This window comes from Achroia grisella, unplaced genomic scaffold, assembly GCF_030625045.1.
Source record: "Achroia grisella isolate CSIRO2021 unplaced genomic scaffold, CSIRO_AGI_Agris_v1 utg149, whole genome shotgun sequence".
Classification (NCBI taxonomy): Eukaryota; Metazoa; Arthropoda; class Insecta; order Lepidoptera; family Pyralidae; genus Achroia; species Achroia grisella.
In genome coordinates this window covers 2,545,562-2,573,033 of record NW_026712644.1, presented here as the reverse complement: position 1 = coordinate 2,573,033, position 27,472 = coordinate 2,545,562, and the positions used below count along the sequence as shown (strand labels likewise).

General features: G+C 37.3%; 2 protein-coding genes across 2 annotated transcripts; one reads left to right on the top strand and one right to left on the bottom strand.

Moving 5' to 3' along the window:
• Positions 1-109: 109 nt before the first annotated feature.
• On the top strand, positions 110-10,779 carry LOC131840647 (modular serine protease-like). The gene is made up of 9 exons (XM_059188821.1): positions 110-233; positions 4,363-4,414; positions 5,495-5,551; positions 6,328-6,444; positions 7,296-7,430; positions 7,743-7,920; positions 8,253-8,344; positions 9,398-9,609; positions 10,301-10,779. Exons 1-9 carry the CDS (start codon positions 200-202, stop codon positions 10,756-10,758), a joined length of 1,335 nt encoding a protein of 444 aa, XP_059044804.1. The 5' UTR covers positions 110-199; the 3' UTR covers positions 10,759-10,779.
• Positions 10,780-12,527: 1,748 nt separating this feature from the next.
• On the bottom strand, positions 12,528-25,291 carry LOC131840820 (modular serine protease-like). Its single transcript, XM_059189016.1, has 12 exons — positions 25,287-25,291; positions 23,399-23,515; positions 21,941-22,075; positions 20,538-20,715; positions 19,566-19,660; positions 18,495-18,706; positions 17,743-17,946; positions 16,803-16,964; positions 15,658-15,779; positions 15,110-15,286; positions 13,903-14,065; positions 12,528-12,738 (listed from the first exon to the last, which is right to left on the bottom strand). Exons 1-12 carry the CDS (start codon positions 25,289-25,291, stop codon positions 12,548-12,550), a joined length of 1,761 nt encoding a protein of 586 aa, XP_059044999.1. The 3' UTR covers positions 12,528-12,547.
• Positions 25,292-27,472: the final 2,181 nt, after the last annotated feature.

Below are 27,472 nucleotides of genomic sequence, written 5' to 3'. Positions count from 1 at the left end.
ATCTATTATTCGCTATTTATTACGGAACTCAAGTTTGTTTTTGCATTGATCTCGTGTCGTATATAATATTTAGTCTGTGTTTGGTATTGAGAGATATTGTGTGTCGTGATATATTGTTAATAATAGATTCATGTAGTCAATATTGTTAATTATTTATGTTAATTAATACGATTATAGTTTTTTTAATACAGTTATTACAATGTTTTTGTGTTTATTCATATTTTTACTCTATGGTAAGAATATTTCTTTTTTTATTACGTTTTTTATGGCCAGTCCTTATCAATTAATAGTGATACTCTTTGATATTGACATATCGAGAAGGTTTTATATACAATGATAATTGTTGACAAAATATTATAACTAGCGGCTTACCCCGGTTTTGCGCGGATGTAATCATTGCAGGCAAATCTCTTATATATGACCATTAAGTTTCTCAATTCCACTATATTTATGTGTGTTATTTCAGAAAATGTGTGTAGTGTTACCGATTTTTCTGATTCATTTTTTATTAGAGAGTGGTCTCTTCTCATGTGGCCTCACAGAAATTTGGTCATGTTGTGACAAGTAGTTTTTGATTTATCCTTAATAATGTGATGAAATCGGTTTTCTACAATGGCCTCGTTTGTATCTTGCGAGGAATCGATCGAACCCGCGACAATTGGAAGTAAAGCAGTAAGTATGCTAAACATCTAGACCAACGGGGCAGGGCTCTTTTCACAGAGGTTATTTTATATGTTTTAAACAAAATACTGAAGAAACTGTATGTATCAATTCTAGCGAAGATCTTAACACCGCAATTTAGGAAGGAGAGGGGATTCTTAGTAATCTGACACCATTTCTTGTAATGTACCATTAAATCGACCTCCACAACCTTCCCTCAGGAAACCATCAATAAATTCCTGGTAAATTTGTCACGATGAACTAACTGACCTGACCTCATGTTCATATTATCATCCTCATTTCTAGCAATATACCTCGTTAGGTTGACCTCCACACGGTTCCCTCTGGAGACCATCATAATAAATTCCTGGTAAATTTGTCACGATGAACTAACTGACCTGACCTCATGTTCATCTTATCATCCTCATTTCTAGCAATATACCTCGTTAGGTTGACCTCCACACGGTTCCCTCTGGAGACCATCATAATAAATTCCTGGTAAATTTGTCACGATGAACTAACTGACCTGACCTCATGTTCATCTTATCATCCTCATTTCTAGCAATATACCTCGTTAGGTTGACCTCCACACGGTTCACTCTGGAGACCATCATAATAAATTCCTGGTAAATTTGTCACGATGAACTAACTGACCTGACCTTATGTTCATCTTATCATCCTCATTTCTATCAATGTACCTCGTTAGGTTGACCTCCACACGGTTCACTCTGGAGACCATCATAATAAATTCCTGGTAAATTTGTCACGATGAACTAACTGACCTGACCTCATGTTCATCTTATCAGCCTCATTTCTATCAATGTACCTCGTTAGGTTGACCTCCACACGGTTCCCTCTGGAGACCATCATAATAAATTTCTGGTAAATTTGTCACGATGTGCTAACTGATCTGACGTTCTGCTCATCCTCACGACAGAGTAAACCGTTAGCACAGGCGGATGCACTATTCCCTTCTGCTTCTTTATGTGCCTTCTCCTTCTGGAGGTCAGGGATCATCCTGATGATCTGAAGGTTGTCGACAATTGTTCTGAACGGGGATCTGGTGCTAATCCCGAACTACTGTCTTAAGTTATACTTAAGTTGCCCAGTCTTTTGCGCGCCTAAGTTTTTTTCTGGAATTGCAAAAGACTACATTTTTATGTCCAAGGTATTTCAAATTCCTACATTTTATAGTATCCAACACTTCAAGTCTTTTATCTATATTGGATATGGTAGAGTACCAGTTCATTAGCATCCTTTAAAAAATACGGCCATATAAAAAAAATCTAACATTTTAAAGTAACGCCATCTAGTGTCGAATAGTGAAACTTAAGAAGTAAAAATCACGGATTCTTACCACGTTTTATTTTTAATGAATTCCCGATATTTCGGCAGTGTTTCAACCGCCACGATCACGGGTAAACTGAAGAGCAGCGTGTAGATGGTAAATAAAATCTTTTGTATGAACACACATATGCGACTACTTTCACACATCGTTTGTATATAAAATTCTCGTGTCACAGTTTCGTGTTTATACTCCATCGAAATGGCTTGACCGATTTTGATGAAATTTTATATATATATTCAGTAGGTCTGAGAATAGGTTTATAAATATTTTTTATACCCCTAAATATAGGCTCACCCCAAAACATTTGTTTTCGTTTTATCCTCAAATTTTTTTTTTTATTAGTGCCATTAAAAATACATAAACCGCTTAATTTTCACCGATATACTATATTTATATTCATATGCATGTAGTAAAAAACGGTTATTTCAATTTTACAAACACTCCAATTTTATTTATATGTATAGATTTCTTAGCTATTTTATTTTATTATTTATATTGTGGCGTTAAAAAATCCTTACCACCCTAAATTTTCACCCGTCAATCACCAACCCCCTTTTTTTTAATAGCGATATTAATATATATGTCAATACAACGTTTTCCGGGTCAGCTAGTCAGCATATAAATAGTGAACCTACAATATAAACAAATATTTTACTCTCACGATTTGTAATCACTTAGATGTTAGGGATTTGTAATTACCCGTTCATTGGTGCAATCGGTTTTCCCCAGAATTGTAAATATATGACGCATTCCATATATAATTGGATATTCCCAACATACTGTAACAAGACTACTAAAGTGTTTATTTATATTACTTTAGAGCAGTGGTTCCCAAAGTGAATCTTGACCCCTAGGGGTCTATGACAAACTGCAAGGGGTCTACGACAACGGTCATCTTGTTGTTTTTAACACTAAACTTTACTACAGTTAGAAATTTACAAAAAAATCAATACCAGGTAAGAATGGGAGGTCTACCCAGAACCGAAAAATATGGCTAGAGGTCTACGACACAAAGAAGTTTGGGAACCTCTGCTTTAGAATATATTACCACAGATAACATAATATTACATAATATTACTAAGCTGACCCCACTTAGGAACTACTGCAACATTGAGTACTTATAGTGTATGTAATTTATAATAAATAATATATTACAAATAAAAAATAATTGCTTCAAAGTATGACTAGCCGACACTGTAAATAAGTTTATTTACGGACAACGTTCTAATTTATTTTTCATACTGCTTTCTTGATATATGATAGCGTAGCGGCTTTTGTATTGATTGCATGCATGCATCCTCATGTAAAGTGCGAATACTGTAACTACCATATAGTAATTTTTGTAGCTGTGACGTGGTCAGTGGAATGAGTAGTCTGCTCACTAAAATGTCCAGACATGTGGTGGCGTGGTGGGCCGGGTCATTGGGGTCCCTAAAATATGGTCGAGCGAAGTGATGGCTGGCTCATCCGTCATACTCGTGAACGAGTGCTGCTTGTAGAGACTGGTCTGCTCTTATCACTAGACTGATTGAATCTTATTGTGTTTTTATATTTGAGCCTAAATAAATTAGTGCTGGTTGGTAGTTTGTATTCACACGTTTCGACTTGTAAAATGTGAACTTACTAGGATTGTTTAAAAGAGCAATACACAAGTTTCTTGCTTATTCTTCTTGTGATGTAAAAAGCGGTAGATTTAAAAAAATGTTGACTATTCAAAAGTGCTTAAATTAAGTTTATTTGAATAAATTATTTTCTATTCTATTCTATTTTATTCTGCAAACGTTGTTTTGCCATATAAATTAAAATCACCTAAAAAAACTAGCTATGCCCGCGACTTCGTCGTGACCTTAGATGGCATTCTTAATTATTTAGATTATAAATTAATTATATAGAAATATTTTATAAATGACAAAAGCCAAAAAGGACGATACCTTCATACAACCCTTCTCTCTGCTCCTCCCTCCTCCCCTTTTAATCCCTTACAACCTTTATTTCACATTAAAAAGTAGCCTATGTCCTTCCTCGGAGTTTAGACTATCTGTGTACCAAACTTCATTTAAATCGGTTCAGTAATTTTGGCGTGGAAGCGAGACAGACAAACAGTTATTTTCGCATTTATAATATTAGTAAGGATAGGAGTTGGTGAGAGAAGGGTAGAAATTCAGGGTATCTTGGTTTACCGATTTTCATGGGGATTTTCAAGAATATTAAGCATTCATAATGATCGGCAAAGAGCACGTGACGCCCCTGGTGTTTCAGGCGTTCATAGGCTACGGTAACCATTTACCATCAGATGGGCCGTATGCTTGTTTACCATCATCGTCATATGTATATAAGATATTTATGTTTTTCAGGCACTCCTTCAATTCTCACAGAAGTAGCCACCGACCAAAGACATTTGGACAGGTAAAATGGGTATCTTACCTGTGTATTACTCAGGAATGAATTCAAGGTATACTTTGACACAGATCATCCGCACCCCCCTAGGGGAGTGAAACTTGGGGCCTCGGGACGAACTCCTTTGCTAGCAACGACTCCGGAGGAGACAACCCTCGGGTCACTGCATTTGAAGTCTTGTAATAAGCAAATAACGTCCAGATTACTTGGTGTTTACATTTTTAAAAACTTAATCTAACTTAAGAACTAATGCTATAATTGGGGATTGTTTTAATTATTTATTATTATTATTTATGTTTTTTTTTCACCAATCTCTGCCGCTATGTTGTTTGCTTTGATGGTTTCTTAAGAATATCACTTATGAAATCGAAAAGGTGAAATACTTATTACAAAGCATATAAAACATTATAAAAGGCATTTTTTTATTAGGAGTTTATCAGGTGCTTGGACTTGGTACAATGTGACCTGCATAGATCTATTGTGCTCGCCCTTTTTAAAGTTCGCTACCTAGACCCGTCAGGGACAAGAATTGAAGGATATTCTTAGGAGCGATGGTTTTTATCTCCTCGGGATAGAGTGAAAACTTTCTGCTCGCGATCGCAAATAGCCATTTAATATATTTAAAAATAAAATTAATAAAATTCAAATTTGGAACGTCACGCATGGTACATCGATGTTATTTTATTTTATTTTATATTTATTTCATCGATGTTATTTTTTTTTTATTCATTATTATATTGAAATTATCTTGTTATACTACATCTAAAAGAAAAACAACAATTTATTATTTACATAACATATTTAACTTTAAACACATTTTGCACTTCTTCTGGAACATTCCGTGGCGTCACTATTAAATTCAGTGTACAATATATTCAAATAACTTCAGCAAACACTTTCCAAAGGAGATATTTCGTTTATATATAAAAAAGGCATACATTTATGAATCTTTATTGATGTACCAGTTAACATAAATAAAATAAATGAACCAAGTGTTTTAGCTATGATCATGTAAACCTATAAATCGAAACATCTTAAAAACAAGCTGCTTTATAATAGAAACAGTTTAATGTTTGAAATATTTCTCAGATATCTACTGAAATTTGAGGAGGCAGTTCTTAATAGAGACAAAAGGGCGACATGTCGGTACGTATAAATAGATATAATTACTGACTGACCTGATAAACCTTGTTTTTAGGGTTGTATATATTTTATACATATACTAGCTGAACCGCAAACGTTGTTTTGCCATATAAATTAAAATCGCTATTGAAAATAGTCGTGTTTCATAAAATTATTCGTGTTAAGACCCAGTTAATAATATATGTACGGGATACCGTACTATAATTGTTTGGGAAACTACTCTGCTACCAAAATGTTAGGGAATTTACTCTCTGTATATATATAGGGAAAAATAAGGAAGCGTCAGTCATTTACCTTTATGGTTCTGCGGATTTCTTGGGCTTCAGGGTCTCGAAGGTATCTTCGCTAGCTTTCCAGTTTCACAGTAGGTTTCACAGTTCTAATTTATTTTAATTCACACCAAATGCGCGCGCGCGTCAAGGCCGCTGTACGGTCCGTTTGTTACTAGTTAGGGAGGGGAAGGGAACGCGCGGGAACAGAAAACTAACGGACTCTAATATAATAATCTGTGCTTACGATGGTATAGGGTAGATTTTGAACAATAATAATCATGTACTTATAAATTATCACTTACGTAGCATAAATCAGTGTATAACATCAAGAGCTCACTACGGGACGTATCTTTTATTTATCATCCCCATAGATTATCAATTATCATTATCAACGAGTGTAGGAACAACCCTTACAATATAAATAATGTATATTAAACATGAAAGTTTAAAAGTAACTGTAATATAAATACATTAAATGAAAAAAAAATAATATAATTGTGAATTCAGGCCCAATCAATGGAGATGCCGGGATGGTACTTGCATCGGTTTCGACGGTATGTGTGACGGTATCGTGAACTGTCCGGACGGTAGCGACGAGACGCACTCTCTCTGTAGAAACAGTCGGTTAGTATAGTTTTTGAATGCATGAATGAAACTCTCTGTTGTTCCTCTCATAGAAAATACAATTAGATACACATATAACTCAAAGGTGACTGACATAGTGATCTATCAACGCACAGCCCAAACCACTGGACGGATCGGACTGAAATTTGGCATGTAGGTAGATGTTATGACGTAGGCATCTGCTAAGAAAGGATTTTTATTAATTCTACCCCCAAGGGGATAAAATCGCGGATGGAAGTTTATGTGAAACTTTGTCAATTTTAAACCGATCGGGCTGAGACTTTGCATGCATAAAGCTACTATGACGTAGGCATCCCATAAGAAAGGATTTTGATAAATTCCACCCCTAAGGGGATATATGAACGCGAGCGAAGCCGCGGGCAAAAGCTAGTTATGTATAAAATGATAAAAAAAACACAATAATAAACAAGACAAAAAGGTAACATTTTAAGCTTTTCTTGTATAGAAGAAATATTGTTGACTAGCTGACTCGCGCAACTTCGTCTGCATCATAATTACTCAATTTACATTATACCTTTTTAAATTATAGCCTATGTGTTATTCCAATGTATGAGCTATACTACTGTAAAGTTTTATTAAAACCCGTTCGGTAGTTTTTGCGTGAAAGAGTAACAAACATCCATCCATACCCACAAATTTTTACTATACAGAATAGCAGAGAGGGTGGACTCACTGCCCCCCCTGAGTTATAGACCGTTATGTCTCCTTCATTGCTTTTAATTTTATTATTGTATTGGCAACAATTGTATTACTTTTTGTTTGAGACAAAGATGATTGTTATTATTATTATATGTAACAGTGCTAAGGTAAGAATTAAATTATTGTTTCAGTTGTCAGAACAACTGGTTCCAGTGCACATACGGCGCGTGTGTAGACGGGACGGCGCCCTGCAATGGCGTACAAGACTGCGCCGACAAGTCGGATGAGCTGCATCCACGCTGCAGGAACGAATCCTTGCCCATCCTGTCAGTCTTTTAATTATACCTGTTAGGGAAAATACTTTGTGGAAGCGTGAGGTTAAGAGTCAGTTCTTTCGTTCATCAGGATATTGCTTGTTACAACATTTACCAGAATTATGAAACGGCTTGCACCAACGGTATACGCTGGCGGCGTGCCAGTGGAAGATGATAAAATGATCATGAAGTCAGGTTAAGTAACTCATCTTAGGAAACAATTTGCCATAATGATTTCCAGGGGGAACCGCATAGATCTTAACCTGATATAGTGCATTGTTGTCGTTTTATTATTATTAATAGATTTATAATCTGTCTAAATAGTTTCTTCAAATGCCACAACGGAGAGCAGATCCCAGTCTCTGACCAATGTGATGGCGTGCGGCACTGCTCGGATGGGTCGGACGAGCGGGTGGAAACTTGCGTGGCGCAGACCTGCTTCCCGTACCTGTTCCAGTGCGCATACGGCGCCTGCGTCGACCGGGGCTCCCCTTGCAACGGCGTACGTCTCTTACATTCTCTTATCAACTCTCTCTCTTACGGGTGGGTCCTGCGCAGCATAGGCCTGCTTCCTGGACCTGTTCCAGTGCGCTTACGGCTCCTGCGTCGACCGGGACTCCCCTTGCAACGGCGTACGTCTCTTACATTCTCTTATTGACTCTCTCTTGCTTTACTTGTGAAGAACGAATGGAATTGACCGTTCCAGAAAACATATTCACACTCGCCGCCTATAGGTTGGGATGAATTAAATAATCTCTAAGAACAAAAGCATCGCCAATTATTAAGTACAATTCTAGCATTGGTTTTCATAGTGTTTGAAATGTTGGTTTTCAGGTACGTGACTGTGCGGACGGTTCTGATGAATCTGAAGAACTGTGCCACAACGTCGTGGCTACTGATGACTCCAACAAATATAATGACAACAAGTTAGTATTCTATACTTTACTAGCTGTTCCCTCGACTGCGTTGTTCATCGTCCGCGTGGAATTTAACTTTATTTTTTTACATTACATCAGCTACCTGCCAAAAAAATTCCCGTCAAAATCGGTCCAGCCATTTCAGAGATTAGTCGAAACAAACAGTATACAGGCAGACAAAATTGTAAAAAATGTTATTTTGGTGTACGTACCGTATTTATATTCATATGCGTGTAGTAAAAAACGGTTATTTCAATATTACGATTACAGATTATATGTATTGTAAGCTCCAATGGAAATAGTGCTTAGAATTTTCAGAGCACTGACCGGTTTGTTGTTCTCTTAATAACAAAAGAAAAATGTAATTAAAAATAAAAATATTAATAAATCACTGCCTATTATCAAACAAAGTAGTAAAGAAATTAAGTTGACATTAATGGAAGTTGGAATTAACAGTGGAATGGTGAACCCGGCTGGACTGACGGTTTCCGCTGGCGGAGCAACAGTGGTGTATGATAAGATGAACTTGAGTTCATCTTATATTATAGAGGGCGATGTCATAACAACTTTGACGGTTTGTTTAAGAATTATAGTGTGTGTAAGTGGAGTAATGTTTGTAAGATTGAAAAGAGGATTTTTTTTTCTATTGGGGGTTTCGGCTATCATCAGATGCTTGGACCTGTAGCACTGCGACCTGCATAGATCTATCGTGCTTGCCCTATTTCTGAGTTCGCTACCTAGATCCGTCAGGGACAAGAATTGAAGGATATTCTTAGAAACAATGGTTTTTATCTCCTCAGGATAGAGTGTAAACTTTCCAAAGATATTTCGTTTCTATATAAAACAGGTTTATGAATCTTTTTTGATATACCAATTAACATAAATAAAAGAAATGTAATGAAGTGTTTTATAGCGATGATTGGTGCACCCGCTTGGACTAACGGTTTACGCTGGCGTGGCACCAGTGGAGGATGATAAGATGAACATAAGTTCATCTTATAGACGACGCTGGCATAACAGCATATTCCGATATATTGATGTATTATTTTATTTCTTCCCCAGAAGCCCAACTCAACCAGGGGTTTGCATTTTACCCTCGTACCCAAAAAATGGACGATACAGGGTCACGAACGGTCCAAACGACTTCCCAGGCCAGTCTGCGGACATGTATCTCCTAAATGTTTCGTGTCACCAAGGTTACAGATTAGCTGGTGACAGCACTGTATACTGTTTCCAAGGGTACTGGGTTCCAGAGAATTTGCCCAAATGCCTCCGTAAGTAATATGACACTGTTTTTTCTAACTTCTCTAAATCTGTTGGCCGCAGTTGCCATTCACAAATGCACAGAACGAAAGTAGAGGCGAGTGCAGATGGCACTTCAAACCAAAGGAAGGACTTATAGAACAGCTGAAGGCCAACTCCTGCCTAACGGATACGACATTAGTTTTAGCTCAAGTTTTACCTTGGCTTAGGCCATCGTAATTTCGATCCTCGTTTGAATTCAGCCGCCAAGCAGCTTGCTTTGTAAGATGTTTCGGTTGGAGGGTGCAGATTAGGCAGTGAACATCTTAGTCATCTGGAAAGGCAATACATAAGTGGTATCATGGATGTCACGTGATAACGTAGTGTCCATAATATAAATAGTTTAGACGGTCTCGAATGTCTAGCGGTTTACTTCCGATGGTCGCGTGTTCGATTACTCGCATGACACAAACATTTATATTCATAAGTATGATTGTTTGTATCGGTCTGGGTGTTTTCTATGTATGTATTTACAAAAAAAAATTATACCTATGTATTTGTATCAGTTATCAACTACCCATACCACAAGCTTTAGCTGACCTAATTTGGGTCTAGATGGCTCTGTGTGAATTGTCCTGAGATTATTATTATAATCCACTTTATTTGCCATAAAAAAAAATACTCCTTTGCTAACAATACCTTGAATCTCTCCAAAAATTGCAGGTTCCTGCAGGTTCACACCGCATCCCAGCGTAGAATACTCCTGCTTATCAGACAGGTCCTCACAAAGACGACGAGCTTGCAATGAATACGAGCCTGACGGTACAGTCATTAGGACCCGGTGTAGACCGGACTATAACGGACGACCTCGTACTATGAGATGCGTCGACGGAAATTGGAACTCAATTCCCCAATGTTCAATGCATCATCAAGACGGAACCAACATCACAATATTAGTTAAAGATCAGGTCGAAGTTCACATAAGTGGTATACAGTACGCATCAAACGATGTTACTGAAAAGAAAGAGGTAGAAGATGATAGCAGTTACGATATTGATGAAGGGGATTTAAGGATAGGAGTAGCTAGTAAACCTAAACCTAATAATAATAGAGTAAATTTACAATTTAATAATAGTACTATTAGTATAGACAGTGATCGTAGTATACATTTTAGACAATAAACTTAAAATTTTATAGTTGTACCTACACTTGTAATATTTCTATATATTATTTGATGAAGGGGATTTAAGGATAGGAGTAGCTAGTAAGCCTAAACCTAATAATAATAGAGTAAATTTACAATTTAATAATAGTACTATTAGTATAGACAGTGATCGTAGTATACATTTTAGACAATAAACTTAAAATTTTATAGTTGTACCTACACTGGTAATATATCTGTCAACACTCAAGACCCTTCCATTAATACCTCTACAGATAACACAGATTTAAGTTCAATGTAAAGTCAGTCCACGGTACGACTCCGCGTCGAATGTACGCGTTACTACTAAGGTATGTAGCACACTACCAAATAAAGGTACTAATATACAATAAATAGTACAATTATTATACTATATCCTCACTACCTAGATAAATTAACACGTTGAAGACCGCTTTAAGAAATCTTATTTCTCACATAGGTATTTTTTTATTGATAACTAGCTGTACCCACGACTCCGTCGGCTTGGATTTTAACTTTATTCTGAAGTAAAAGTAGCCTAAGTTGCTCCTTATTACATCAGCTACTTGCCAAAATAATTCCCCTCAAAATCGGAGCAGTCATTTCAGAGATTAGCCGGAACAAACAGAAAAACACAAAAATTGTAAAAAATGTTACTTTGGTGTATGTATCATATTTATATTCATATGCATGTAGTAAAAAACGGTTATTTCAATATTACAAACAGACACTCTAATTTTATTTATATGTATAGCCAAAGGGTCACTCCGCAATTAAAGTAAACTGACACGTTGGGAGCGAGTGATCACCCGTGGGCACTTTAATTGAAATAAATCTAGGTGTTAAATAATGTCTACCTCTAATTATTGTACACTAAAAATATATTTGAAAAATAATATACGTAATTAACAATAAAAATACCGGTCCCTATGTGAGAAATAAGATTCTTCAACGTGTTAAACAAATATATTATGTAGCGACACCTCATCACATGTATAACGCTACAGTGGTGAGGTGATAACCACTGCGCTACATAGTTAACGCAAATCGTTAACTATGTAACGATCTTGATGATTTCGCGATTTAGCCGCTTTACTTCTGATGGCTGTAATTTCAATTTATTTATATAGATTTTCATTTCATTTATATATAGATTCATATTTACTACAATACAATTTTTACTTCTATCATCTGTAATCCCCAAATTGGGTCAGACCTGTTACTTAGGGGCTGGGAGCGCGGATACCAAACATATACAGTATATGATTTTTCACACGATACATGTGTATTCATGTGTATGATTGCTTGTATGGGTCTTAGTGTTTTGTATGTGTATTATATATGTATTTAGAAATAAATGTACATATTTGTTTGTTACAAGTAGCTTTGTAGCTATAATACAAGTGCTAACTATTTTAGGACTAGATGTCGCTATGTGAATTGTCTTGGGGTGTTATTACTTCCTCAGCATAAATTGACTTAATTATAATTGACTTCTACTGATAATTTCTGTCTAATCTGAAATATATCCAGTGTCGTACAAAATAAATTTAAGAACATGCATTTCCAAGTCATTTTATTTATTCTGGAAATCTCCCCTTAAAACCCTTTTTTCGTATTATAATGTAGCCTATATTCTTTCTCAGTGTCTACATAATCTGTGTACCAAATTTGATTTAAATCGGTTTAGTAGTTATGGCGTGGCAGTTGCTTGAAAATTACTGTCGCATTTATTGAGAGAAACAAATAAACATTGTACTTTTATATTCATACCACTAAATTTACAAGATCTACAGATATTGCCTTATGAAAGAGGCATGCTTGAGGATGTGAGTGAGGGCGGTGATGGTGTTCCCGTTGCAGAGGTTCTCGTCGTTGGGCGCGGTGGAAACCACGCCGCGCAGGTAGAACCGGACCGTGGTCCGCTCGAACTCGGGGAACGCCAGCCCGCCCCCGCTGTCGCCTTTACAGAGAGCCGTGCCTTGAAACAAAGATTTCTTTATTCTTTACTAGCTACTCGCCCCGGCTTCGCCTGGGTTTACATGTATTATACATATAAACCTTGAATCTCCTTGAAACCTATTGAATCACTATCTATTTAAAAAACCGCTTCAAAATCCGTTGCGTAGTTTTAAAGATTTAAACATACATAAGGACGTACAGACAGCGACAGTGACTTTATTGTACACACATACATACATACATAGGAAAAAAATAACAGTAATAAAGTAAAAGTAATGTACAAAGGCAAGCTTATCTCTAAAACGAAATTTCTACCAGCAAACCTAGAAAATGTTATAGGATAATTCTTGTATGCGAATAGCAAAGCAAAAACGAGAACGCCCCATCTGATGGTAACAGTCGCTTATATATATGAAATGTAACATCAGCCATACTCATACAAGGCCAGCTTCATTGTGGTCTGTACAGAGGACCGGGACTTAAAACTAAAATTTTCCTGTACCTAATTTCAGAGAAATAAGATGTAATAGCTTGAATGGTCTCGCGGAAGGCGATGAAGATGATCAAAGGCGAGGCCGCGCCCGCTGTCGCCTTTACAGAGGGCTGTGCCTTAAACTAAAGATTTTCTTGATGTGAATGGATGTGCAAATGACGGAAACTCATCTATTGAAATAAAATGTTATGCCTTTTTTTTTATATAGCATGTGCTGGTGGTCACTCTATTCTTTCAAATTTGAATTTAAATGAAATAGTATTATTGTAAATATGTACAACATTAAAAAAAAAGACGAGCAGAGTTTCTTGTCAGTTCTTCTCATCTCGAAATCATTCCGAACTGACGGTAGATTTGACATATCATAAGAGTCTGTAATAGACCTTTTGAATTTGAATTTGAATTTGATGGTATTTTGAACTCAGGGAAAGCGAAGCAGCCTCTACTGTCGCCTATGCTGAGGGCCGTGCCTTAAGATATCGATTTCTTTATACATATAAACCAACCGAGTCCCCGATAACACACGCCAAAGGCGTAGGTTACTGGAACCCGACGACTAACCAGGACCACCTAAAGAGATGATGATTCTACTGAAAACCACACTCTATCCTGGACGTAACTTTTACCACATCTGCCCATAGTCTTCGAATGGTTGCAAGATGGACACAGAAAAAAATTGTATTTGGTTACCATTATCTTTGTATCCAGCACATATTTTGTCGCTGGTGAGGTAAGCGCGGAAGTTATAGGGCACTTGTTCGTAACACTCGTTGTACTCCACCGAGGGTAGTTCCACCACCTTCAGTTTGGGAGACGCATCACCGTTGATGCTGGTCAGACCCCAACCGGCCACCTGGGAAGACGATGAAGTTACTCTTATTTAAAATAACTGTGCCAACACTCGGCACCCTTCCATTTGTTTACGTCTATACATAACTTAAATTTAAGTTCAGTGTAGTCAGTCAACGACGCTGTGTTGAATGTGCGCGTTACTAATAAGCCATGTAGCACACTAGCAAATAAACATACTAATGTAGTTCAATTATTCCATTAGTATACTCACTATCTAGATACTACAAGAAATAAATAAATTCTTTCTTCACACTATGGTGTTTAGAAATTTATTTACCTCGACCTCGGTGGTCAGCGGTCTAACACACCGCTTTACGTCCGATGGTCGCGGGTTCGATTCCTCGCACGGCACAAACATTTGTATTCATGAGTATGATTGTTTGTGTCGGTCTGGGTGTTATCTATGTATATTAAGTATGTATTTACGAAAAAAAAAAATATCTATGTATTTGTATCAGTTGTCTAGTACCCATAACACAAGCTTTAGCTAGCTTAACTTGGGTCTAGATGGTGCTGTGTGAATTGTCCTGAGATTATTATTATTATTATTATTATTTATTTCTAACGGAGGGGTACGCCCCTCCTTTGAAATTACGACAGCCTGAGTGGAGATTCAAACCCATAGCGGTGTCCTCAGACTAAGTCGTATCTGTCAGGCGGGATTTGTCCTTCAGCCGCTCCATAAGTCTTTCCTTTAATTTGTAGTGCCATCTGCATTCGTCCCCTACCATCCCCTACCATACCAAAGGCTAACTGCAGCCAAAAGCATTAGATTAGTTTGAAAAAAAAAACATCACATAATACAAAACACTACAATGATGAGGTGATAACTATCGCGCTATATAATAATATACTATCACGATTATTATCAAGGGTAGGGCTTTCAATAGTTGTTACTCTTTCTCGCAAAAGCTACTCAATAACGGACTTTGATGAAACTTTACAGTAACATAGCTTATAGTTCAGAATAACACATAGGATATAAATTTCGGGAGCACAGATAGTCAATTTAAAAAGTCACGAGATATTAAAAACATTTTAGAACCTTTCCAAGTCTTTTCCTATCCAGTTGATACTGATCAAAGACCTCGTCGAAATCCAAGCAGACGGGACCAACGTGGGGCTTGTATTGGAATGAGGTGGTCAGCTTCAGTACCGCTATGTCCTCCTGGAAGTTGGATGAGGAGCCCGTGAAGTGCGGGGGCTTGTGGATCGAGCTGACCTGCAAATATTCATACCGTTAGGTTAGCTGGAAGAAATCTCTCTGTGATAAGCCCGCTAATGTCCACTTTATTTTTAATATTAATATACGTCAAAGTTTACAAAGACAGGAATAGAACACACGACCATCGGAAGTAAAGCGGTGTGCTATACCACTAGACCACCGAGACCGTCACCCATCTGCAAATAAAGTTATATTCACGCCATGTATTGTCAATTAGCAATTTTCCTCTACCAACTGTTCGTAAATTCTAAACTTCAAAAAACCTTTGACATATTATTTCACTCTGAGGCAGAACAGAGTTCGCCTGGAACGGATCCAGCTAGTGATCAATAATTTCAACAATATATTCGCGACGTTCAAATACTCACATCAGATTTCTGCGCGTCGATATCCATAGGATCATCCCAAGGGCGGTACAGCTTCCCAACTGCGACGCTAAAGTCTCTAGCGGGGAGTAAACCCACGTCCTCGCTCCAGAAACAATGCGCCGCTGTAATAACGATACACAAGCAACTTAGCTTGAGGCGAGACTTCGTATCGCTTTGTGTGTTCTACAGAATATACAATGGACTGTGTTCTGAAGAATTGTTCGACATGATGTCCACGACTATCTTTTACCATCGCACCGCTCGCCATCGACAGATAATTCATCCCCACACGCTGGAACCTAAGTAGTCTTGGACAGTGCGGTTTCAGAGGAGCTTCCTCCCGCGTACACTTAGATTGTGGAATGAACTACCTGCTGAGGTTTTCTTACAAGACTACAGCATGCGGTTTTTCAAGAAGGGTATATTAAGGTTCCTTAAGGGTCAGCAACAAGCACGTGACACCCCTGGTGTCTCAGGCGTCCATAGGATACGGTACCCATTTACTATGAGGGCCGTATGATTGTTTGCCACTATAGAAGTATACACAAAAATTGTTACGTAAATAATTGGCTGTTATTTCTGGTCCATATAATAGTCCTTCAAAAGATATAATTCTATTCATCTATTCTAAAATCTCTTTTTAAGAAACATTTTGTTTTAATATTTGTACTAGCTGTGCCTGGCGTGAAATTTATAGCCTATATGTTATTCTGTTGTATAAGCTATATTATTACAAGTTTCATCAAAATCCGTTCAGTAGTTTTTGCCTGAAAGAGTATAATAGTAAGAGTATAATAAAAAAACATCCATCCATACTCACAAGCTTTCGCGTTTATCTATACATATAAATAAAATTGGAGTGTCTGTTTGTAATATTGAAATAACCGTTTTTACTACATGCATATGAATATAAATACGGTACATACACCAAAATGTTTTTTTAGCCTGTCTGTCTGTCTGTTTGTTCCGGCTAATCTCTGAAATGGCTGGGCCGATTTTGACGGTACTTTTTCTGGCAGGTAGCTGATGTAATAATAACTTAGGCTATTTTTATTTAAGATAATTCTTTTATTTTAGAAAAATTAATTGAAATTCCATGCGGACGAAGTCGTGGGTGCAGCTAGTAATATTAATAAGATTATTACCTGATATAACCACGTTGGGTCTGACCAGGGACCCGCCGCAGACCTGCATGTATGGAGTTGTGGTCTTCCGATATATTCCGGCATGCCACGGCAACTCGCCGCGTGAAGCTCGACGTCCACCGATGATCAGTTCTTCACCATCTGGCGTGACTTGTCCACATTCTGAAATCACCAGAGGTAAAACGTCAGAATAACTACCTCAACCTTCATTTCTTGATGGATTTACATATATATATATATATATATATATTATTTTGTTTAATTCTGTAAGTGCTGTTTGACGAAAGTTAGTAATTCGTTTTATGGAAATTGCGTAAGGTTTTACAACAAACTGCCAGAGAAAAGATTCAAATGTCTTATAAAATATTTTCTTTGTAAAAAAGCTCATTATAAAATTGAAGAATTTATAAATGTTTTTATAGAAAATATCTAACTTAAAATTCAAAGCGCTGACAATGTTATCTGATTGAACGGAGATTGAGTGCGTAGCAGCCCGCGGATTGAATTGATGCGATCACAATTTTTTTTTCATTGAATAAAATGTTTCATCATCATCATCATCATCGCAGCCCGGAAGACGTCCACTGCTGGACATAGGCCTCCCCCAAAGTAAAATGTTTGTATACGTAAAAATATTTTGTTTTTTTTTGTAATCCAAAATCATTTGATGTACAAATTATTTCCTGTTCTGCTCTTATAATCTTGCACTGCATCTAGGCACTACCAATATTGACGTTGATGTTGACCGAATAGTAAAAGCTAAATTAATGAAAAAGTAATGCAATAATAAAATAATAATATTATACTGCAAGTATATATATATTTTTTTACAAACATTTTGCGGGCCCTCAATGGTGTTAGCCATTTTTATTGGCCCTAGATCGTATCTAGTTTGGACAGCCCTGACCTAAATATACAGTGTATGTATTTCAAGGCAAACCTGGTGAACAGCGAGCAAGGAAGTCCCAAGCCCCATCAATGCACGTCATAGTGGGCGGGTCCCCGTAATAATTGTTCCTGCATTGGGTCCGGACCACAGTCGCGTCTGGTTCATACTCGTTGCAGGCTCGACGTCCTTCTATTGTACCATCTGATACCACGCAGGAGTATTCCACACTTGGGTGTGGTATAAATTTACAGTAGCCTGCAAATTAAGAAAGAAAAAAAAGAAAATAGAAAGAAAAACAATTATTGATAACTAATTTGATACACGTATATATACACTTTAGTCTCAGTGGTCTAGCGGTTTATCTCATAGCTTTATTTCTGATGGTCGCGGATTCGATTACTCGCACGGTACAAACTGCGTATATATACTAGCTGACCCTGCAAATGTTGTTTATCCATATTAATTCAAATTGCTCTTAAAAGTATCGGTTGATATTAAAAGTGTGAAAAATTATAGTTGTATATATTCTTCAATGCTAAATCATAATAAAATAAAATAAAAATATTGTCAATCATTAATCAATATGTGTATTTATGAAAAATAGATTTTGACCAATAGGTCTGAGAATACTCAGATACACATACAAAATTTCATAAAAATCGGTCAAGCCGTTTCGGAGGCGTTTGATAACAAACACCGGGAAACGAGAATTTTATAGGTTATCAGATATTATAAATACAAATTAATAAAGTTACATAAGTACGGGATTGCAGGCAAAAGGAATATAATGAAAGAGAACTTACGAACACAACTTGGCAGATTGTAAGTACTCCAGAACCCTTGGAAGCAGTACACATTGCTCTCACCAAGTATCCTATACCCTGTATCGCAGGTAATATTCAGGAGGTATAAATCAGAAGATTGTCCTGGGCCATCGTTGGGAGCGTTTGTCGCTATATATCGTCCGTTTTCTGGGTACGGGGGTAAGATACATCCACCCGTTTGAGTCGTACTTCTGGAGAATAAAAATTATTTATTTATGAAACTTGCAGATATTACAAAGTCTATTATAAATTGGACCCCGCAAATAGGCAAATAGTATCGCGGGAGCCTAACTCACGACAGTCGACCACGTATTCTAATTTTATCTAATTAGATGTTATTTTGCAGAAGTCCTTAATATCTCGCAAGTGGCCTAGTACGGGACATTGGAACCCTGCCCTAGGCGATCCTGTATAGCTGACATTGAACCCCGCACTAGACGAACCTGTATCGCTGACATTGAACCCCGCACAAGGCGAACCCGTATCGCTGACATTGAACCCCGCTCTAGGGGAACCTGTATCGCTGACATTGGACCCCGCACTAGGCGAACCTGGATCACTGACCTTAGACCCCGCACTAGGCGAACCTGTATCGCTGACATTGAACCCCGCACAAGGCGAACCCGTATCGCTGACATTAAACCCCGCTCTAGGGGAACCTGTATCGCTGACATTGGACCCCGCACTAGGCGAACCTGGATCGCTAACCTTAGACCCCGCTCTAAGTGAACCTGGATCGCGGACATCGGACCCTGAACTAGGGCAACCTGGATCGCAGACATTGGACCCCGCACTAGACGAACCTGTATCGCGGACATTGGACCCCGCACTAGGCGAACCCGTATCGCGGGAGTCCACAAAAGTATTGCCAGATGTTATTAACTATTATCAGCGAGTAGAGTAGATAATTTTATTTGATAAAAACATTTTAATTCAATTCTATTATTACATAAAAAGCGAAATTTTAATTTAACATATGTGCTACTAAATGAGTTTTTTTGCGATTGCGATTATATACTATTGAAATAAGGTTATATAAAAAGTACTGACTTGTTATCATCTAATCTGGTGCTTATACCAGGCGTCGTTATAATTCTGTTGCACAGTTCATCAGATTCATCAGAACCGTCCGCACAGTCTTGTACCTGAAAATCATAAATATATAACACCTGTAGCATTGAACACAGTTCAAATTGAATAAAATATCTTACTAATATTTAAATGCAAAAGTTTGTGAGTATGGATGGATGTGTGTTACTCTTATAAGCAAATTGCTAAAGAATTAGAAATTGATTTTGATGAAACTTTACAGCAATATAGCTTATACATCAGAATAACACATAGGCTATAAATTTCATGTAGTTAAAACCGCGGGCACAGCTAGTATTATTGTAATATTATCATTAACTCAAGAAAATTATCTGCAATGTTCAAAAGCTGTAGCTGTATTGATGAGTCAAATCTACCTTCAATATCATGTAGACGACGGTTACCACTTACCATCAGGAGAGCCGTTAATTTGTATGCAATTTTAAATCATCAAAAAAATATATTTTTGTAATGGGCAATCCTATTATTTTCTCTCTGGCAAAGCTGTAAGAGTGTGCTGATAAGAGAATGTAAGAGACGTACACCGTTGTAGGCGGCTCTCCGATCGACGCAGGCGCCGTATGCGCACTGGAACAGGTACGGGAAGCAGGCCTATGCTGCGCAGGACCCACCCGTAAGAGAGAGAGTTGATAAGAAAATGTAAGAGACGTACGCCGTTGCAGGCTGCTCCCCGGTCGACACAGGCACCGTATGCGCATTGGAACAGGTATGGGAAGCAGGTCTGCGCTGCGTAGGACCCACCCGTAAGAGAGAGAGTTGATAAGAGAATGTAATAGACGTACGCCGTTGCAGGCTGCTCCCCGGTCGACACAGGCGCCGTATGCGCATTGGAACAGGTATGGGAAGCAGGTCTGCGCTGCGTAGGACCCACCCGTAAGAGAGAGAGTTGATAAGAGAATGTAATAGACGTACGCCGTTGCAGGCTGCTCCCCGGTCGACGCAGGCGCCGTATGCGCACTGGAACAGGTATGGGAAGCAGGTCTGCGCCGCGCAGGACCCCACCCACTCGTCCGACCCGTCCGAGCAGTGACGCACACCATCACACTGGTATTCAGGAGATATATATTCCCCGTTGGAGCATGCTCCGAAACTGCGAAACTATGTACATATATATACAATGACCTCGGTGGTCGAGCGGTTTAACACATCGCCTTACTTCCGATGGCCGCGGGTTCGATTCCTCCCACGGCACAAACATTTGTATTCGTGTATGATTGTTTGTGTCGGTCTTGGTGTTTTCTTTATTATTTACGAAAAAAATATATCCATGTATTTGTATCAGTTATCTAGTACCCATAACAGAAGCTTTAGCTAGCTTACTTGGGACTAGATGGCGCTGTGTGAAATGTCCTGATATTATTATTATTTTTATGACGACATTGAGGTCGCCTCTCCGATCGATCCCCCGTCCAATTGAAACGGGGATCGAAATTACGACGGCCTGAGCTGAAGTTCGAACCCCTAGTGGTGCCCTCAAATTAAACTCGTATCCGTCAGGCAGGAGTTGGCCTTCAGCCGCTCTATAAGTCCTTCCTTTGGTTTGAACAATATATTACTAATATCAATTATCTTCTCTGTGATAATATTATAAATGCGAAAGTTTGTAAGTATGGATGGATGGGTGTTTGTTACTCTTTCACGCAAAAACTACTAAATCGATTTAAATGATATTTGGTACACAGAGAGTGTAGACCCTGAAAAAGGACATAGGCTACTTTTTAATGCCAAAAAAGTTACAAACCCTTTTAAATAAATAAATTCAAAATTAAAAATGGGGGGGCGGCGAAAGTTTGGGAGTTGAAACTTTTTTCTTTGAAATAAATAAATTCAAAATTTGTAAAAATGTTACCCTTAAAGGAGTAAAATAAAATAGGCGGCGAAAGTTTGTTTGGAACATCGTCATTTTTGAAGCTAAAACTTTTTTCTTTGACTTTAGATAACTGAATACTTTTTCTTTATTTGGTCATGGTCAATATATCAGGCAGCGCTAATAAAATTCTCGTCTAATATATAAAATTCTCGTGTCACAGGTTTCGTGTTTATACTCCTTCGAAACGGCTGGACTGATTTTGATGAAATTTTATATGTATATTCCAGTAGGTCTGAGTTTATAATTAATTTTTATACCCCTAAGTGTCAAGGGTAGCTGACCACAAAATGAAATTCATTTTTTTATTATGTGGCATTAAAAAATACATACAACCTTAAATTTTCACCCTTCTATTACCATCCCCTATTTTTTATAGCGATTTTAATTTATATGGCAAAAGAACGTTGGCGGGGTCAGCTAGTATAATATTTAAAACCTAATTTACTTGAAGGGTCTGGATTCGTTCCTGCAGCGTGGATGCAGCTCATCCGAGTTGTCGGCGCAGTCCTGTACGCCATTGCAGGGCGCCGTCCCGTCTACACACGCGCCGTATGTGCACCGAAACCAGTTGTTCTGACAACTGAAACAATAATCATAATATTAGGTCCTTACATATGAAATTGGCGTCTTGTCGTACTGACCAATTTGATCTCAAATATCTCCTCTTTGGTTAGGATTTCCAATTTCAAATTTATACAGCTATTTGTTTTTCGAATTTCGAATTTTCGAAAACCGTAATCCATGTTTCTTCCATCCTTGGTTTTTTCTTTGCGTCACTCAGTTTCCAAAATGGAAAACTTAAAATATCGCGTTATTTACTGTGCTGTGCTCCAGAAACGGCTCGAGAGATTAATAATGTGTATGGCGGTAGTGTTCCAAAAAAAAACACAGTGCATTTTGATTCCGACGGTTTCGTTCACGAAATTTCGACCTACAAAACAAGCCCCGTGGGCAGCCGGAGTCCAAGGTTGATAATGAAGAATTGAAGGCTATTGTGGAAGCGGATCTATCACAAACCACGTCCGAGTTGCAGGCTGCGGTGTTAGTGACAAAACTGTTTTAAAGTTTTAATTCACTTGAAGCAAATTGGGAAGGTGAAAAAGCTTGAAAGGGTCCCTCATGAATTGAGTGGAGCAAATCGACAAACGCGCACATACTGCTGCGTTACATTAGTCTACCGGCATAATAATGAAGGGATTTTAAATCGAATGACCTGTGATGAAAGATGATCTTGTACGATAATCGGAAACGCTCATCTTAACGGCTGAACCCTGGCAAACCAGCCAAATCGTACCTCAAGTGAAAATTGACTCTAAAAAAAGTTACTTGTGAGCGTTTGGTGGACTAGTGCCAGTGTTATTCACTTCAGCTTTCTTAAATCTGGCCGTACTTAAAATGTGTATTGTCAGCAATTGCAAACCATGATGCAAAAGCTAGCTGCTAAACAACCGAGGCTGGTCAATCGCCGTAGGCCACTGCTGCTTCAGGACAACGCTAGACCACACAATGCACAACAGACAGTTACCAAATTAGAAGAGCTTCCTGACCACGCGGTTCCTCCTGGAAACCATCGTGATAAATTCCTGGTGAATTTGTCACAATGGGCTACCTGACCTGACCTCATGCTCATCTTATCATCCTCCACTGGTGCTCCACGTCTAAGACATTCACCGTACTCTCCGGACTTTGCTCCAACAGATTACCATTTTTTTTTTCGAAATTTGGATAACTTCTTGCAAAAATATTTGACAGGTAATGTCGATGTCAATAGATGCCAAAAAACAATTCAAGACATAAAATAAACTAACAAAATTAAGAATACAAACAACAAGCAGACAAAGCTGTATGGGCACAAATCCCCTTGCCTTTCCTCAGAATAAAAATAAAAAAACATTACACTAACCGACTGTTTCTACAAAGTGGGTGTGTCTCGTCGCTGCCGTCCGGACAGTGAACGATGCCGTCGCATTTTCTGTCAAAACCAATGCACATACCGTCACGGCACTGCCACTGGTCTTTGCTGTAAAAAGTATGATTGCTCTCACAGAAGTTGTATAAAAATAGATGAAATATATATCTAGGCAATAGATAAATAATTATATAGATATAATTTAAAAAAAATACAAGCTTCATTAAATAATATCATTAATTTAGGTTATATTAAAATAATATTCTTGGCCAATTCACACAGCGCCATTTAGTCCCAAGATAAGCAGAGCGTCTATTATGGGTACTAGACAACTGATATAAATACATACTTTCTTAATAAATACATATATAATATACATATAAATAAAATTTTAGTGTCTGTTTGTAATATTGAAATAACTGTCTTTTACTACATGCATAGGAATACAAATACGAAAAAAACATTTTTTTACAATTTCTGTCTGTCTGTCTGTCGGTCTGTTTGTTCCGGCTAATCTCTGCAATGGCTGGACCGATTTTGACGGGACATTTTTTGCCAGATAGCTGATGTAATAAGTAGTAACTTCAGCTACTTTTGTTTTTGAAAAATATAGTTAAATTCCACGCGGACGAAGTCGCGGGAACAGCTCATAGGATACAAACAATAATATTCTTTTGTAAACGTTTTCCCCAAACATGAAACCTGGATCGTGGTTCCTTTGGCAGGTACCAGGTAACAAAGGTGTAAAAATTTCATATAAATTCGTTAAAACGAGCAGAGCAAGTTCCACGAGCGGAAAAAATGGAGCGAATTTGATATGAAATTGTATACGCGGGAAATTTAGGAAACTCAGTTTAATAGTTCTCTCAATAATATATATAAAGTATATTATGACGTAAGTTTATTTCAAAATAGTATAGTTTAGGGGGGTCCGGCGGGGGTTGGAACCACACCTGGCATAATTATGCCGATACAAACAATAATATTCATGAATACAAATGTTTGTACGGTCCGGGGAAAATAATCCGCGATGTGTTTAACATTCATGCTTACCGACAGGTCTCTCTTTTGTATCTGTTGTCATCAGTCAAAATTGACGGCAATACTGAAACAAGAATATAATAATAATCTCAGGACAATTCACATAGCGCCATCTAGATTGTTTGCTGGAGAAATATTGCAATGTTTAATTTGTTATGTTGAAATAGAAAAATATTTAGAATATATTGTACAATGATTTTAATAAAAACGCCACGGAATGTTCGAGAAGAAGTGCAAAATGTAAGTATATAAAATAACATCGATGAACTGTGCCTGACGATTCAAGTTTGAATTTTTATAATTTTATTTTTTAATATATTAAAAGGCTATCGCAAACAGTTATATTAATATACATGTTCAATCATAATCTTAATAATATTATATTTGTAATAGATTTTCTATTCTTATTCTATTCTAAATATTGTAAGCTGTGGAGACTGAAGCAGATATGGTAGAGATGTGCTAACTCGTAATAAACATGACTAGAGTTAACACGAGTCTGATATTGTCTGATAGGGACTTAGGGGTGGTTGTTGTACTAGTATTTTTAATTGTTGAATATGAAAATTAAGTTTTTTTTATACTAAGATGATGACAACCGTGATATGATTTTCTTAATGTAAAAAACTAAATTCGGTCGTCAATTTACTGCGTCGTTATGGGTTTTTCCCCATTCGAAGTGGATATCGACTCTTGCGGTTGCGTGTAAATTATTAGAAATGTTTATTTTAGTGATTAATCACATTCATACACTTAGCCTTAAAACCAACGAGAGGTAGACTGATGTTGTTTTTATACTTTTTTTTAATCTAAATTTATTTTGGGATTTTGTTTTTTATACCTCATATTTACATTTCTAGTGACTATGTTGGGGCCGCTGTTATTTATGTATATTGTGTTCTTTGTAGCAGCAGCACCAGGAACAGAGGTGAAGAGAATTAAACCAGGTTTTTTTTGTATTGCATAATGGAATGGTGCACCCGCCTGCGCTAACGGTTTACGCTGGCGGGGCACCAAGGGAGGACGATAAGATGAGTATGAGCCATGAGGTCAGGTCAGTTAGCCGATGGTTTCCAGGGGGAACGGCGTGGACGTCAACCTTTCCTGGTACATTGCTAGCAATGGGGTCGAGAGTCCACATTACTAACAATACCTTTCCCCTTTCCCCCTCAATGATACCAGGTAGTGGCTATCTACATATTTATAATAACGAAATATTTACAATAGATATACATACAAGTAAGCAATTCGGTCTCCAAGGACAGGCCTGTTATTTTATTGTTCTGTCGTAACTAGGCGACGGTGTTGCCGCGCGATAATTGTAAATTCGCCACACATTGTATTTTCTATTAAAAATATTGTTTTATACCGTACGATTTATTCCAATAAAGAATTTTGACAGACAACAACAACTATAAAAATTGATCTGCGTGTGTAACTCAGCCTCACCTATTACAGTCGCCAAGCAGCTTGCTTTGTGAGAAAAAAGTATGTGGCGAATCAAATAGCGCGGGAAAGCCAGCACTGCATTTAACTCTTCTTTGTGTTCATTCTTTCGCGCGTCTGTTTAATAATAATAATAAGTTTTTATTCATAAATACATAGTTGTGGCGATTTACGGATAGTGCGCGGCAACACCGTTGCCTAGGACGTTGTAGAAGAAGATATAACAAGCTTGTCAGATTGGGACAAAATCGCTTCTTTTCTCATACATTAAATATACGTTTTTATACATATAATAAAACCATACAACTATTGTAAATACCGCAAGAATATTACATTTATACATAGCCACCACTGGACTCGTTATTTAATCTTCCTCCTCCTGTCGCTGCCAGTACCAGCTGAACATAACATAAATAATAGCGGTAACAATATAGACGCTAAAAGTATTTTTAATATTTCGGTTGTAGAAAAAAAAATAAACTTATAAGCATATATATATATATAGCACTGACAATATTATCTGATTACAGTTATTATTATTTGACAGTGGACATTGACTTTAACTTTTGTAATTTATATAGTAAAACTTTTTAGGCTAAAAAGGACTTGTATCCAGAGCCGTAAAATATTATTAAATAAAAAGCACAATTAATGTCACATACTTCAGTAGTCTTTTTTAACCGTTAAATAAATTCAAAACATCTGTTAAATCATATTGTGATTATTGAACAAAGCCTATTACTCACTAAACGATTACTTGAATGAAGAGCATGCATAGCAATATTTGTTCATGCACGGAATTTTCATTTACCTAATGCTACATAGACACCTATATAAGTACACAATGTAAATAAACTGGCGTTTAAAAGAAAAAGAAATTCAGTTGAGTTTCTTACCAGTTCTTCTCAATTGAATCTGTATACTGAACTAGACGGTAGGGAAAAATTAAAATACAAAAAAAGTTATGGGTAAAATGAATACACAAATAAATTTTTTATTTGATTTGTTTTTTATTATTTTGTAATTCTATATACTCATTCTCAGATCTTCCAAATATGACCGTCTATGACAAGAACGTAAGAGGAGATAATAAAAAAAAACAAAATTGGAATGACATATTTTTCAATGGCTTCTCAAGGGGTATCCGCTATACGTAATATTATGTTATCTGTGGCTATACTATACTAATAATCCGTTCCCTCTTTTTTGTTACTTCCGATCGTTAACTCAACTTGTATTCTCGATGTATTAGTAAGTACTTTGTAATTACAACACCGAGCGGACCAATAAAAAAACTGATAATACAAAAAACATTCACGTAAGCACACGCACTAAGGAAATCTTTAGATTTTAATTCTGTGTGTAATATGTATGTCTTTAGGAAAATATATATTTGTATCATATGTCTAGTACCAAGCTTTAGCTAGCTTAACTTGGGTCTAGATGGCACTGTGTGAATTATCCTGAGATTATTATTGGTATTTTATACATATCTCCCTTTTTATGGGGGTAATAGGTTCAAACACGGGGCCTTAGCCAAAAGTTATGACAAAAGAAATTTCCTTACAATACGGCATGTGT